Genomic DNA, 16,737 nt, shown 5'->3' on the forward strand with positions numbered 1-16,737 from the left:
ACCGTTGGGATGGTATTGAGCAGGTAATGAGCGGTGCCTGGTTTCCTCCAGACATGACGCTGGGAATTGAGGCCAAACAGTTCAATCTTTGTTTCGTCAGACCAGAGAATCTTGTTTCTCACAGTCGGAGAGTCCTTTAGGTGCTTTTTTTTTTGCAAATTCCAATTGGAGAGGCTTCTGTCTGGCCACTCTACCATAAAGCCCTGATTGGTGGAGTGTTGCAGTGATGGTTGACCTTCTGCAAGTTTCTCCCATCTCCGAACACGATCTCTGGAACTCAACCAGAATGACCAGCGGTTCTCGGTCACCTCTGTTACAGAGGCCCTTCTCCCCCAGTTGCTCAGTTTGGCCGGGTGACTAGCTCTAGTAAGAGTCCAAACTTCTTCCATTTAAGAAATATGGAGGCTACTGTGGTCTTGGGAACCTTCAATGCAGCAGAATTGTTGTTTGTGACCAGGAATAGATCTGGTGAAGGCTACAAAAAACAATTCTGCTGCATTGAAGGTTCCCAAGACCACAGTTCCTTTGACCTCATGACTTGGTTTTTGCTCTGATATGCATTTCCAGCTGTTAGACCTTATATAGACAGGTGTGTGCCTTTCCAAATCAAATCATGTCCAATCATTCAAATTTCCCACAACTGGACTCCGATCAAACTGTAGAAACATCTCAAAGATGATCCAGAGAAATGGGATGCACCTGAGCTAAATTTCAAGTGTCATAGGAAAGGGTCTGAATACTTATGTCAAAGTGATATTTCAGTTTTTTCTTTTTAATAAATTTGCAAAATTAAATAAATAAAGATATACATACATACAAGTGTAGACTTTCAGCTTTATTTTAAGAGGTTCAACAAAAATATGGCATTTACCATTTAGGAATTACAGCCATTTTCAACAAAGTACCTCCATTTTAAGATGTTCAAAGGTATTTGGACAATTGACTGACAAGAAGTTAATTGACCAGGGGCGGTCCATTCCCTCAATACTTAAAGACAAATGAAGCAGATAAAAGGTTAGAGTTGATATCAGGTATTGAGTTGGCATTTGGCAGCTGTTCGACAGGAGCTACCAATGTGAAGTCCAAGAAGATCTCAATGCAAGTGAAAGAGGCCATCATTAGGCTGAAAAAACAACATAAATCTATAAGAGAGATAGTAAAAACCTTAGGTGTGGCCAAATCAACAGTTGGGTACATTCTTAAAAAGAAAGAAAGCACTGGTGAGCTCAACAACATCGAAAGGCCTGGAAGACCACGGAAGACAACTAAAGTGGATGATCGCAGAAACCTTTCCTTGGTGAAGAAAAACCCCTTCACAACATCAACAGAAGTCAAGATTACTCTGGAGAAGGTAGGCATATCATTGTCAAAATCTACAATCAAGAGTAAAATCTACATTCATGAATGTAAATACAGAGGGTTTACAACAAGGTGCAAACCACTGGTAACATTCAAGAACAGGAAAACCAGATTAGACTTTGCCAGAAAACATCTAAAAAAGCCTCCCATGTTCTGGAATAAGATTCTCAGGACTGATGAAACCAAGATTAACTTGTACCAGAATGATGGGAAGAGAAAAGTATGGTGAAAGAAAGGAACAGCTCATGATCCAAAGCATACCACATCATGTGTCAAACATGGTGGAGGCAGTGTTATGGCATGGGCATGTATGGCCACCAATGGAACGGGCTCACTGGTGTTTATTGATGATGTGAGTGCTGACAGATGTAGCAAGATGAATTCTGAGGTGTATAGGGCTATGCTCTCTGCTCACATTCAGGCGAATGCTACAAAACTGATAGGACGCCGCTTTACAGTGCAGGTGGATAATGACCCTAAACATAGTGCGAATGCAACTCAAGACTTTTTGAAGGCAAAGGAGTGGAATATTCTTCAATGACCAAGTCAGTCGCCTGATCTCAACCCAATAGAGCTGCTTTTCACTTACTGAAGACAAGACTGAAGGCAGAAAGACCCACAAACAAGCAACAACTGAAGGTGGCTGCAGCGAAGGCCTGGCAAAGCATCTCAAGGGAGGAGACTCAGAATTTGAGTGTTTTGAGAACATGGGCTCCAGACTTCAGGCAGTCACTGACTGCAAAGGATTTTCATCCAAGTATTAAAATTATGGTTAAATTTACAATTATGTCACTTTGTCCAAATAGCTTTGAGCCCGTGAAAATGGAGGTACTTTGTTGAAAATCTCTCGTATAGATTTATGTTGTTTTTTCAGCCTAATGATGGCCTCCTTCACTTGCATTGAGATCTTCTTGGACTTCATATTGGTAGCTCCTGTCGAACAGCTGCCAAATGCCAACTCAATACCTGATATCAACTCTAACCTTTTATCTGCTTCATTTGTCTTTAAGTATTGAGGGAATGGACCGCCCCTGGTCAATTAACTTCTTGTCAGTCAATTGTCCAAATACCTTTGAACCCCTGAAAATGGAGGTACTTTGTTGAAAGTGGCTGTAATTCTTAAATGGTAAATGCCATATTTTTGTGGAACCTCTTAAAATAAATCTGAAAGTCTACACTTCGATCAAATCTTGATTGCTTTATTTCAAATCCATTGTGGTGGTATATAAAGGCAAAATCACAAAAACTCTGTCATTGTCCAAATACTTCTGGACCTAACTATGTGTGTGTGTGTGTATATATATATATATATATATATATATATATATATATATATATATATATATATATATATATATATATATATATATATATATATAGCCAAAGTATGTGGACGCCTGACCAATCACACCCACATGTGCATTTTGAACATTCCAGATTTCGTCTCCTCTTTGCTGTTATAATAACCTCCACTATTCTGGGAAGGCTTTCCACTACGTTTTGAAGTGTGGCTGTGGGGAATTGCCCATTCAACCACAAGAGCATTAGTGAGGTCAGACACTGATGTTGGGCGAAGAGGCCTGGCATGCAATCAGTGTTCCAGTTCTTCCCAAAGGTGTATAATGGGTTTGAGGTTAGCATTAGTTGAGGTCAGAACACTAGACTTCTTCTGCGCCAACCTTAACACACCATATCTTCATGGGCCTTGCTTTGTGCACAGGGGCATTGTCACACTGGAAAAGGTTTGGGCCCTTTAGTTCCAGTGAAGGGAAAACTTAATGCTACGGCATACAGAGACATTCTATTCAATTTTGTGCTTCCAAATTTGTGGCAACAGTTTGAAGGCCCACATATGGGTGTGACAGTCAGGTGTCCACATACTTTTGGCCCTATATTGTATATATAATTGTATATACATTGTGTGTAATTATATACATATATAGACACACAATACCATTTCTCTTGAGAACTAAAAAATGCTGGACAGGCCACACCCTCAAACGAAAAACAGTAGTGGATGCTGCACGCCTACAAGAGACAAACTATAACCAACATGAGTGACCTTCTAGTGTGAACATAATGTTACTGATGAACAACCCCATGATGTGGAAATAAACACTGTCTCACGTCAGTGATGTTGAGGTAACGAGGATCTCCCAGCCTGCTCCTCATAGCGAAAGCGAAGCGGAAAGCCTCGATGATGCGGTGATAAGTGAGCGTCTTCTTCTCTGTAGTAGACACACTGCTGGATGAGAAATTATAACCTGCACAGAGACAGTTTTACGCTTTTAGACCATCATCATCATCATCATCATACACGAGTTATAAGCTTTCATGTAAGCTTCATGTAGCAACATAGTGAGGGCTAATGAACTTTCAAGATACTGGGAAATCTTAAATCCTATTTCAAAAACATCACAAGGGCTAAGAAATCTTGTCTATAGCTAGACTGCTGACAGATTTGGGTACTGTATTTAATTATACAAAACAATAATTTACCTCATACTAGCAGTTTGGCTAATTAATACAAGATAGCTACTGTTGAAACTGTAAGCATAACATTAGCTAATCTATCTAGTGAGAGTTAGCTGGCTAAAGTTAGCACAATACTGCTTTGTATGTAAACTATTCTAAATATTTTCTAATTAAAACCAGAATTTTATGCTAAGCAGTACAATGAGGCTAGTGGCGATGTCACACGATCAAGTTCGCAATTGGTTTATCAAGTTTAACTAAAGCTACATGGGTTTTGACCCAAAGAGTCAACCTCCATCATTTGTCCTTCTAAGATATTCTGAAGCCTGTGTCTCAGGTCTCTAACTCCCCTACCTCATAATGCTAATTATGGCTAAGTGGCTAACAGTGAGTTAGCATAACTGTTGAGAAAATCTATCTGGCTAATACAGATGTATTAGACACTTCTAATGTCCATTTATCCCACACAAATGAACACACATGACAAACACACACTCACCGTGCACAATGTTGAGGATTAGCGCTAGCACAGGACCGCTAGATGGAGCATCTGGAAAGTGCATTGTGTATTCTCCCACATTTATCTTCAGTGGGCTTTCATTCAACACTGGTGTATACCTTAACAAGTCTTCAAGTGTTATAATGCCACCTGGATCGTCCCAAAACACCATGAACAGATTAGCATACAACAGGAGGTGATTAGCAGTGAGTATTAGCCTCTTAGTGTCTGTGAAAGTATTGATTAGCATCTATACTGTAGTGAATATTAGCATGTGTCTCAATGATTTTTACATTTGTACTGGAGGGAATATTAGCATCATGCTGCTAATAATAAAGATTGTAGCATGTTGTAGACTTTAATGGTTAAACACTGATGGACCTGCAGTTTGGGTGTCATTCACTATCGTTTCAGCCATGGAGCCATTATAAAAAACATCAGCTCCTCCCTCAGCGATCTTCTCGTAGGTGTCTGCTAGCTGTGGAAATCTGATAATATCGTTTTCCCTCAGGATGGTTTTGTTGGAATCACAAAATACTTCACTGTAAAGAATAAAGTCAAAAACACAATTAAAATAATTAATTTTCCTTATGGCAATAAAGTATTCATCAATCAGTCCACATTCTGCCTTGATTCTGTCATGTTTGCTTATATGGTCGTAGCTTCCTTTTCCCGCTAACACTTATTCTTTCTGGGAGCTTTTCCATTTTAACAAAAAATAAACCTCCAAAGACATCGCATGGGTGCTGAGGATATTTTGACATGATAGAGATATTGTCCCTCACCACAGCACTGGATTAGCCTCAATGTCTTCCTTGTTTTTCTGCATGGCTTCAGCGAGACCTTTGCTGACACGGATGCCTTCACGTGCCAGCTGGATGCTCGGCTGAAACAGATCCCTCCACGGCAGGCGGCCATGACGCCGGTGTGCCAGTTCATAGCCACGAAGCTCACCGGGGACCGCAATGGACAGGCCTCCTGTTTATTCATGAAAACACAATGGACAACAAAGCTATAAAACCCTTTCTGATCTATAATGTTCACATTTATTTGCTCTTTTTTTTAAAGTATACTGAGCTGCAGTCCACATCTAAAAGTGCTTTATTAATAAAAGCATATTTTTATTTGTTTCAGCTTTGTGATTGTAAAACAAACAAGACATATTCTAATTAAACTAAATAAAATTACACCGATTAAACTTTATTTATCTCAGAGCCTGCAGTGGATTGCAGCACAGAAAAAATAAAGAGGGATTCTAATTAAATGTAGAGGTAAGCCATTAAAATAAATGAAATGTCCTAAGTGTGTGTCTGCGAAAAACTTGATGGCACTGTGAGATAATAAATGTTGTAAACACTTTTTGCTAACAGGGTTTATCAGTGTTCAGGATGTTCAGTACCTTTTTGAGCGAGCTGCGTGTCATTGCCGAACATGTCACGTGTGGCCTTTTGGGGAGCCGTTTCCCTCGCGTCGATTGTCTCCACCTCCCCTAAGAGAGAAAAGCAAAAAAACAGTTCACATTTCAGTGAATGAATGCTCAGAGAATTAATATTGATTTTTAAAAATAATTTGTAGCTGATGTGGATTTTTCATGTTAAGTTGGAAACTGCACACATCAGTCCTGAAAAAGGTGCATTTAAGATGTAATTGAAGTGTAGACTTTCAGCTTTAATTCAAGGGATTTGACAAAAATATTGCATTAACCATTTAAGAATTACAGCCATTTTTTACAGAGTCCATCCATTTTCACAGGCTCAAAGGTAATTTGACAAGCTAACAATTATAAATATTAGGATTATTTTTCATACTTGGATGCAAATCCTTTGCAGTCAGTGACTGAAGTCTGGAGCCCATGGACATCACCAAATGCTGACTTTCCTCCCTTGAGATGCTTTGCCAGGTCTTTACTGCAGCCATTTTCAGTTGCTGCTTGTTTGTGGGTCTTCAGTAAGTGAAAAGCAGCTCAGTTTGGTTGAGGTCAGGTGTCTGACTCGGACCTTTAAGACCATTCCATTTCATTGCCTTAAGAAGCTCTTGGGTTGCTTTTGCAGTATGTTTTTGGTCATTGTCCATCTGTACTGTGAAGCGCCATCCATTTTGCAGCATTTGACTGAATCTGAGCAGAAAGTAGCTCTACACACTTCAGAATTCATCCTGCTACTTCTGTCAGCAGTCACATCATCAATAAACACCAGTGACCCAGTTCCATTGGCATCCATACATGCCTATGCCATAACACTGCCTCCACCATGTTTGACAGATGATGTGGTATGCTTTGGATTATGAGCTGTTCCTTTCCTTCTCCATACTCTTCTCTTTCCATCATTCTGGTACAAGTTAATCTTGCATCAGAACTGGTCAGGCTTTTTTTTAGAGGCTTTTTAGCAAAGGCTAATCTGGCCTTTCTTTTCTTGAACGTTACCAGTGGTTTGCCTCTTGAGGTAAACTTTCTGTATTTACATTCATGAAGGCGTCTCTTGATTGTAGACTTTGACAGTGATATGCCTGCCGCCTTCAGAGGGTTCTTGACTTGGCTAGATGTTGTGAAGGGGTTTTTCTTCACCTAGGAAAGAATTCTGTGATCATCCACTTTAGTTGTCTTCCGTGGTCTTCTAGGCCTTTTGGTGTTGCTGAGCTCACCAATGAATTCCTTCTTTTTAATAATGTACCAAATTGTTGATTTGGCCCTCCTAAAGTTTCTGCTGTCTCTCTGATGGGTCTGTTTTGTTTTTTCAGCCTAATGATGGCCTCTTTCACTTGCATCGACACCTCTTTGGACCACATATTGGGAGTTCCCATGAGCAGCAACTAAATGCAAATTCATTGCTTGGAATCAACTCCAGACCTTTTATCTCCTTAATCTGTTGTGAAATAATGAGGAAACAGGCCATGAAACTGCTTATCAGTCAGTTGTCCAATTACTTTTGAGTCTGTGAAAATGGAGGGACTCTGTAAAAAATGGCTGTAATTCCTAAATGCTTAATGCAATATTTTTATTAAATCCCTTGAATTAAAGCTGGAAGTCTACACTTCAATCACATCTTGAATGCTTCAATTCAAATCCATTGTGGTGGAGTACAGAGGCAAAATTACCAAAATTGTGTCACTGTCCAAATACTTGTGGACCTGACTGTGGATAGATAGATAGATAGATAGATAGATAGATAGATGGATGAAAGGACAGACAGATGGATGGATGGATGGATGGATGGATGTCACCTGTAGAGTTGTTGTAGATGATGAAGAAATGTCCTCCTCCGAAGCCCATGCTGTGAGCATTAAACAGTCCGACACACAGCAGCGCTGCGATGGCGGCGTCCACTGCAGAGCCTCCGCGCTGTAACATGTCCCTGAGACAAAAACACACCACAACAACGTGACTATTACAGTCTCCGAGACTAACCTCCTCCACTGAGCTGAAACTACAGTGTGTTATTTTCTGTATTAAAGATTTAATATTTAATATTCAGACCTCATATGTAATTACAGACTTAAGTTCTATTCAGAATTTACATGAGAGTTATGCACATGTGGGTGGAGTTCACACCAAGGACCACGGTGGAGATGCATCTTAATCAGAGACACAAACACTCGCCTTTAAACCCAGAAACTAATCAGGAATAGTAACTGCCCCTGAGTGAATAACTAAACCCTCACTGGGTTACACTGGGTTTAATGTAGATGATGTACTGAAAATAATATGCTGCAAATAGCAGGAATAATGACTAACAGTAATTTTTATCATATTGTGAGTGAAGGTCCTACCTGCCGATCTCAGAACATTTCCCATTGGCGGCTGCTACAGCAGCTTTGGAGTAGCAGTGATCTTTATTTCTCATCGATATTTGATGACATTTGATGCAAACAATCAGAACAGCAGTCAGAACAGCAGTCAGAATCAGAGCAGCAGTCAGAACATAGCAAGCAATGCGGCACTTCTCCTCCATGGTCCTGTTCAACCACAGTGCAAAAATGAATAAAGTTATTACAGTAATGATGTCACTACATTTGTTTTTGATCATCATAACACAATTACAAACACATTTTAATCTCTTACCTGATTGTTTAGTGTTCAGTGTTCAGTCTCAGGGTCTTAATGTTTTAAACTAAATTAATTTCCAAATTTTGAATTTTCCCCGAGTGAAAGGAACTCCATACGGAGGAGCTGTAAATGCTCAGTGTGTGAGACGTGACGACGTGAACTAGCTGTTATTAGGGCTGTAATTATGTCCAGGCCTTAATTAAAGCTAATCAAAGGTGTAATTATCAGCGTCTGGGTTATTTATTTGCTCATTTATTAGCTCATCATCAGAGAAAAGCGCTCCAGAGGGTTATAACCTCGGCCCAGAAGATTGTCGGTTGCCCTCTCTCAACACTGGAGGAACTACGCAGTTCCCACTGTCTCAAGAAGGGCCAATACATCCTTAAGGACACTTCACACCCCGGGCACTCTCTGTTTGAACTGTTACCATCAGGATGGCGATACAGAACAATCAGAGCAAGGACAAACAGACTGAAAAATAGTTTTTATCCTACAACCATAGCTACACTCAACAACCATATCTATACTCAATAAAATGCTGCTTACACGGGAATGTGCAATAGGTGGGAAGTATGTATGAGTTTGGGTTTGGTTGTTTCTAACTTGCTTTAACTTATTTTAGTACGGTATTTCTTTTATTTTTTTATGCTACTTAGCATTTTTCTTTTATATGGTTGAAAGTTGAATATATGTATGACTGCGCACCTTAAACTGATCGACACTTTAAATTTCGTTGTACATGTGGCATGTTACAATGACAATAAAAGCCTAACTAACTAACATTTGCTTACAGTCTTGTACACTGACAGTAATCTACACATAATGTTAATTACAATCAATCATCAGTAGCCAGAACAGAAAGTTCTGATTTTATCTCTTACATGTGATGAATATATGGTTGTATATGCATGAATATTATCATATCTGCTCAGTGATGCTCCTGTGGTCCGTTTCCATTGATGGACAGGGTACGGGGTGCCAGTACTTTTAATTTGTTGGTTTTTGCTGTATTTTAGTGGCTATGTGCTACACTGGCATCAGAGGAAGACATTAAATAACCACTGTAAGGATTAAATAAACACTGTAAGGGTTAAGCACTGTTGGTGTTAATTTCAGAGTGGAGTAAACACCTTAATATTCATATGACTGAAGGAAAGTGAAGCTCAGAACACACTGCGGGTTTGATTTTTACTGCCTTCACACACACATGTATACATGCACAGGGAGGACATCTATCTCTCTCTCTCTCTCTGTAGTTTATTACTTTAAGCGTTTGACAGCTCATGGCACAGAGCCATGTCTGTAATCAAGACGGCGGTCTGTGTGTGTGTGTGTGTGTGTGTGTGAGAGAGACAGAACTGGTGTGTATTACATGCACACACTCGTATTCACCACTTAAACGTGTAATTTTCACATTATACTTCACCAAAAACACAGACTGAGGGTGAATTGATATTAATAGTGACTTGATGTCATCAAATATAAAAAAAAAACTACTGTGATGTAACTAGGTTGACTCTATTCAGAATTTACATGAGAGTTATGCACATGTGGGTGGAGTTCACACCGAGGACCACGGTGGAGATGCATCTTAATCAGAGACACAAACACTCGCCTTTAAACCCAGAAACTAATCAGGAATAGTAACTGCCCCTGAGTGAATAACTAAACCCTCACTGGGTTATACTGGGTTTAATGTAGATGATGTACTGAAAATAATATGCTGCAAATAGCAGGAATAATGACTAACAGTAATTTTTATCATATTGTGAGTGAAGGTCCTACCTGCCGATCTCAGAACTTTCCTCAGCGTCGGCTGCTACAGCAGCTTTGGAGTAGTGGTGATTGTTGCAGTACCATTTGATGCAAACAATCACAACAGCAATCGCAACAATAATCAGAACGGCAATCAGAACATAGCAAGCAATGCAGTACTTCTCCTCCATGGTCCTGTTCAACCACAGTGCAAAAATTAATAATGTTATTACAGTAATGATGTCACTACATTTGTTTTTGATCATCATAACACAATTACAAACACATTTTAATGTCTTACCTGATTGTTTAGTGTTCAGTGTTCAGTCTCAGTGTCTTAATGTTTTAAACTAAATTAATTTCCAAATTTTGAATTTTCCCCGAGTGAAAGGAACTCCAAACGAAGGAGCTGTGTGTGTGTGTGTGATTGAACTGGTGTGTATTACATGTAGCATGTAATAACCTGCACACACTCGTGTTCACCAATTAAACATGTAATTTACACTTTATACTGCACCAAAAACACACTCTGAGGGTGAAGTGATATTAATAGTGACTTTGTAACCCACCCAAATAATTGATGCTGTAGCCTTATGTATGTTCATATGTATATGCATATATTATTATTTTTTTGTTATTTCCCTTGCCTGAAATAATGTATGTAAAATGTTCACACACACACACACACACACACACACACAGAACTGTGTTTGGCTCAGTATATATTTCATTCGGACCTCCATATATACACATACATATGGATGTTGATTAATTGTTTTTTTGTTGTTGTTATTGCTGATTGATTCCTTAGTGTTCAACTGATAAATTGTAAACAGTAAGGAATACTTTCATATGGTAATGTGCAAAGTGTTTAGTTACGGATTACACTGTTGATTGAAGTGAAAGGGAAGGAGAAGTAAAACTGACTTCAGTGAAACTGTGCATGTTCCCTTCTATTCGTTCAGTTAGTTCTGAAGTCAAACTAAGTTCATTCAAGTGCAGACACACATATTAAGATACAATAATTAAGTATTTATTTTTTCTATTTTCATGGTGTGAGACCCTGAACCTCCTTTTTCTTTGATATTAATCCAACAAATGGGTTACAACTTGATATCATCAAATGTTTTAAAATGACTTGATATCATCAAATATTAAAAAAAACTACAGGAGGGCAGCACAGGGTACACGTGGTACACAGGGTGGGTGAGAAGCAGGCTTTAATTGTAAGACCATGGCAGTGTGTATGTGTGAGGGTGGGAGGAATAATTGTTAAACACCTCCAAAACCATAAACAGTTAGCCTTTTACCACGACTAATATCAAACAGCTCAATAGCTGATATGGTCAAATAATCTCCTTTCAATTCAAATCCTGTCCCTTACAAATAAAATAAATAAAAAAGCAAAAAAGAGTTTAACTTTTACCGCCTTATATGTAACATTTTATGGAACTAAATCATCAACTCTAATTTTGCCTCCTCTAACGGCTCTGACACGTCACGCTGGCGTTTTAGCGTAAGAGTCCGATTGAGCCGATGAGAGAAGGAGCGATCTGATTGGCTGTTCACCCAAATAAATCAGTGTAGAAGAAGAGAAATCACATGGAATTGGGATGCAGCTTTATCTTATCTTTTTGCTCAGAACCTTCTTATCTTTCCATTTTTCATACATTTCTTTCACTGGCCCAGACAATTCCTTCTTATTTACGCTTCCCATTCTGCCTCTGTAGTTTTCTAGAAAAATTAAACTCAATTTCCTGCCTCAGCTCTCTTCCTGCGGTTCGTGGATCACGTACCTGTTTGTCAGAGATGTCAACTTGCTTTCCCCTCAGTGTGTATCCGATATTCTGTCACTGCAGAAACTCGCAGTTGGTCTTCACAGTCACGATGGAGTTTGTGGTCCACACAGAGACGCCAAGACTGTTGTAGATTTCAAACCGAAAATGAAACAGAGTCAGAAACCAAGTCAGAGCAAAATGTTCCTTTATTCGCAAGGAGTATTGGCTATGCAGAGAGAGAGTGCTTACTACTCAATGTTCTTCAGCTCTTCTTCACCTGTGCACAGGATACACATACTCAGCACTAACTGCCTCTTTGCTGTTGGCTAGGAAATCATCTGTTTCCATACATGGTAGTGTGTTTCCATCCAGATAAAAACATCAGCAACGCACAGGCTTTGCAAGATATCCTTTAGCTACTTCTTCATTTTCCCCCTTGCCTGCAACTGTGTGTGTTAAAACGACCCCAGATATTTCCTGTCACACCCATACACACACACACACACACACACTCAGTATTTTTCACTCAAGATGTTTTCAGGATCTTGTTTCAAAGCAAATCATCAGAGTTAAATCAAATGGGAAATTTAAATGCAGACAGTGTAGACCTGTGTATAATGTACAGAACCATTTCTGTTTTCAGATATATTGCAAAGATTGATTCAGAACGCTCGCTTGAGAACACAAACGCAATTTCATCACTACAGCCGGTAACTATCCACACTCAGATATCGGCTATTACCACTTATACATCAACTATTGACACTTGTACGTTGGCTATTGATACTCGTATGTCGGCTATTATCATTTGTACATCATATACAGTTTTGAGTGTTTAGTCATATTTCAGTGTTAGAATGTGTGTGTGTGTGTGTTTTCTCAGGATGTGGATGTGGCTGTCAAGTGGCTCAGTCACACCTTCATAAATCGAATACATTACAATACAGATAACGCCATGTGCAAGCACAAAGAGTGTGTTAATGTGATTTCTGACAGGTGCAAAATGGGTGAACCTGCAAGATACTGAACACCACACACACACACGTTTTCTCATCCTGATGTTCCCTCACTGTAGCATCCGAGATAAGGCCTACAATGATGGTGTTGTCTGCAAATTTAAGGTGTGTTGTGCTACATGGTCATGTGTAAACATGGAGTACAGAAGGGGGCTGAGCATGCAGCCATGGGGAGCTCCTGTGCTGACGGTGAGAGAGGAGGATGTGAAGGCACCAGTTCGGACCACCTAGGGCCTACCCTCAGAAAGTCCAGGATCCAGTTCCTTTAGCTTGGTGGGAAATGTGGTATTGAATGCTGAACTGTAGTCGAAAAAAATAGCATTCTCACATAGTTGTTCTTCCCCTCCAGGTGGCTCAGGGCCACATGCAGCGCCAGGGTGATGGCATCATCGGGGAACCTGTTGGTGTGGTACACAATTTGCAAGAAGGCAAGTCTCAACCTCGGCACAACAGCGATCTGTATCGCTGAGAACGGCCACCGTGCATCCTGTGTCCCGCTGCTGCGCTGCTGCTGCCGGCTCGCCGCACTCCACTCCGGGATGATCCCTCACTGCCATCTGCACGCTACCTTCCTTCACTCCCCACTCCCTTCACCCTTGATCTGCACTTCAAAAAGAAAGCACACGTTCCCCCACATTCCTGCCTCTGGGTGCTTGTGTTCGACCGCCTTGTGATCTCTTGTGCCACACAGCTGCTGAAAGCACTTCATAACAATGGAGGTTAGTTCCACGGGGCAGTAGTCGAGAAGAATGATTTCCTGGGGCCTAAAGACTTAACTGAGAAACACTGTATTAGTCAATTTAAAGGAATATTTGCCTTTAATTAATTGTCTCTAATTATTTGTCTCTGATTCTATGATCATTTGCTGAAGTTTATGTTTATTCATTTATTCAGTTTCATATTATGCATGACTGCTTGTGTCTAGGCTGTTTCTAAAGATGCTATATTTCTCATTTCTTGTGTTTTGGTACAAAATGTTATTGTTACTGAACACATCAAGGTCAGAGGTGTTAGCACTCAGATGGCATAGATGGCATTAGGCCTGCTTCCAGTAGATGGCACTGTATTAAGTGATATGTTACAGATGCAATGCAAGAGATAGAGAATCAGAAGTTAAGAGGATAGCCATATGTGTGAGACATGAGCAGATAATAAATGCAGACATGTTGAGATTGTATGGATAAGTAGTTTATTTGAATCTTTGAACAAAACATGGTACCAGAAGTGAAATCAAACTGACGACAGCTTGTTGTGAAGGCAACATGATTTATATTTATGGCATTTTGGCAGCCATCAGGATGGACACGAAGCCAGAAGCACGTAAACTTGCTTTGCTATTGAGGATTGTAGGCCCACAAGCTATTGAAGTGTACAGTACCTTCGTCTTTAAAGAGAAAGAAGATAGAAACAAGCTTGATGATGTGCGATAGCTTCCTGACTGACCTGAAAACTCAAAGCAAAGACATAGAATTTTGAACAGCTCAATGATTCAATGATAAGAGATCAGATTGTTTTTGGCATCAGTGATGCAAAGGTCAGACAAAGCTTAATTTTTGCTCAGACAAAAATTAAAATCTGCCAAGCTAGTGAACTTGCCCAAATTCTTGTGAAAATGTTTGGTGAGAGCTGTAAAGCAGAAGGATGGCGTTTGTAGTTGCAAGCGTTGTGGTACCAAGCATCAACCTATGCAGTGTCCAGCTTATGGAAAACTGTGCAAAAAGTGTAATGGTAAAAATCATTTTGCTAAGCAATGCTTCTCTAAAGGAAAACAAAGAGTGAGAAAAGAAGCGCAATCTGTCAAGACGATAGATGAAACTGACCTAAATGATACGTTCTTTGTCGGCATGATGGCCTGTGAAAACATGCTGGAATACGAGACCATTAAAAGTGTACAGTCTTCAGTTAATGCACAGAGTCAAGAGGACGCTGTCAAAAATGACAAATGGGTAGCAATGCTACAGAGCAATGGGGCACTGGTTAGACTCAAGTTGGATACTGGTGCAAAAGCAAACTTAATCAGCATGTCAGACATTAAAAAAAATGAGAGAAAAAACAAAAATTAGGAAAAAGTCAGTGCTTCTCAAAGACAACAACAGACAAAGCATTGACCATTAGGCACATGCAAGCTAAAAGTAACAGTGAAAAGTAAAGTGCATCACCTGCTATTCTCTGTTGTTGAATTAGATTCACTGCTAGGTGAAAAAGCCTGTGAAAATCTTAATCGTCAAAAGAGTATACCACTCTTGTCATCAACTATGACAATTCAGCTGTGAGTAAAATTGACTCTGCAGACGACATAGTGCAGAGCTTCTTAGATGTTTTTAAAAGCTTTAGTGTCTTACCATTTGTGATGAAGGCAGGCATGCCAGGTTCAAAAACGTCCAGGGAATGAATGGTACAGCCACACTATAGCATGTAACTGCAAGGTGATTTATTTGGGAGAAACAAAAAAATAAACCCCAGTGAGCCAAACAGGAGGTGTGTATACAAGGAGAGGTGCAGACACTCAAACACAACCCCAAAAAAACACACAAAAATAAGCAAAACCTCTTTGTATGAGTCTACAAACACATCCAGAGGTCATACTTCCACTTGGCTCTGGTTCAGACTGACTAGACAGTGCTTCTGGGGTGCTTATATTGGGTAAGCCCCGCCCCTTGGAACCTACCATTCGCACAGCTAAACAAAAGAAAGACATTAAACAATCAATCAACTTTACAATACATTCAATATTGTATCTCCTAATATTGTTACAAATAATCATCCTTCTTATGATGAAACAAAAAAAAAATGCAAACAATAATATGTGTAATAAATATGCATATTGGCATAAAGCAACCTTTAGTGTGGTGGTATCTTCCATCAACCTCTCTAATCTGGAAGTATGCCCAAGGTAAACAAAATAAAAGTGTGCTGTGACATCACTTCCGGTTTTGGTCTGCAGCAGTGTGCACTCGGAAGACAGAGGACAACACACAACAAACTGCCAGCATTACAAGAAACAAGTACACTGAATAATAAAGAACATTTACGCAAAATGTATTTTGTGTGTGTCTGTGTGTGTGTAGTTTAAACTGTTATCAGGTGAATGCATTTCATACGGCGCGTCTGTGTGTGAATGTGTGACCGTAACATGGCGCCCCAGTTCTCCGTGCTACAACTGCATGTGCACTCACAGATGAAGTACCAGAAATAGAAACAAAGGGGATCTATATACCGAATGAAAATGTGATGTAAAATGTGATGTAAGTGGATGTTATGTGCCGTCTCGGTTCGTCACGAGTTCTCTGTCACATCACCCCCTTCTTCTTCTGGATTGCCAAGAGCTAGCAGTTGGGACAGATAATCCGCTATAAGGTTCTGTGACCTGGGCCTGTAATGAGTATTGAATTTAAATGGTTATAGAGCCAGATACCATCGAGTAATCCGACCACTGTGATCTTTCATGGACTGCAGCTAGTTAGGTGCTCAGTGGCCAAATCAAATTCCCTCCCAAGGAGGTAGTACCGGAGACTTTTCAATGCCCATTTGATTGCTAAGCACTCTTTCCCTATTGTTGAGTAGTTTCTTTCTCAGGATAGAAACTTCCGGCTTAGGGAAAGAATTGGTCTTTCAGCCCCTAGCTCCCCCTGTAAGAGCTCAGCTCCTAGATCCACAGCTGAGGCATCAACTTGAATGAGGAACTGCTGGTTGAAGCCGGGACTTCGCAAGACTGGGAAGGAAGACAAACAATTCTTGAAGGTGGTAGAGGTCGTCTCACATGCAACTGTCCACTGGATTTTTTGCTGTCTTGGTGGTAAGATTGGTGAGTGG

The 16,737-nt window shown here is 40.0% G+C and overlaps 1 protein-coding gene across 3 annotated transcripts in view; it reads right to left on the minus strand.

Annotated features, from left to right (window-relative positions):
- Positions 1–16,737, minus strand: part of ggt1a (gamma-glutamyltransferase 1a) — a 48,300-nt gene that overhangs the window by 6,074 nt on the left and 25,489 nt on the right. For 2 of the 3 annotated variants that reach the window (XM_053236138.1, XM_053236137.1), the window contains exons 4-8: positions 5,733–5,822; positions 5,119–5,311; positions 4,715–4,875; positions 4,334–4,483; positions 3,487–3,623 (exon numbers count right to left, since the gene is read on the minus strand). In XM_053236138.1, coding sequence (XP_053092113.1) covers positions 3,487–3,623; positions 4,334–4,483; positions 4,715–4,875; positions 5,119–5,311; positions 5,733–5,822 — 731 coding nt within the window. Of the gene's footprint in view, positions 1–3,486; positions 3,624–4,333; positions 4,484–4,714; positions 4,876–5,118; positions 5,312–5,732; positions 5,823–7,552; positions 7,684–8,098; positions 8,285–10,160; positions 10,326–11,926; positions 12,051–12,157; positions 12,386–15,266; positions 15,517–16,737 lie in introns of those variants that run through there. The other variant, XM_053236136.1, reaches the window with a different exon arrangement.

The sequence above is a fragment of the Pangasianodon hypophthalmus genome, chromosome 8, assembly GCF_027358585.1.
Source record: "Pangasianodon hypophthalmus isolate fPanHyp1 chromosome 8, fPanHyp1.pri, whole genome shotgun sequence".
Classification (NCBI taxonomy): Eukaryota; Metazoa; Chordata; class Actinopteri; order Siluriformes; family Pangasiidae; genus Pangasianodon; species Pangasianodon hypophthalmus.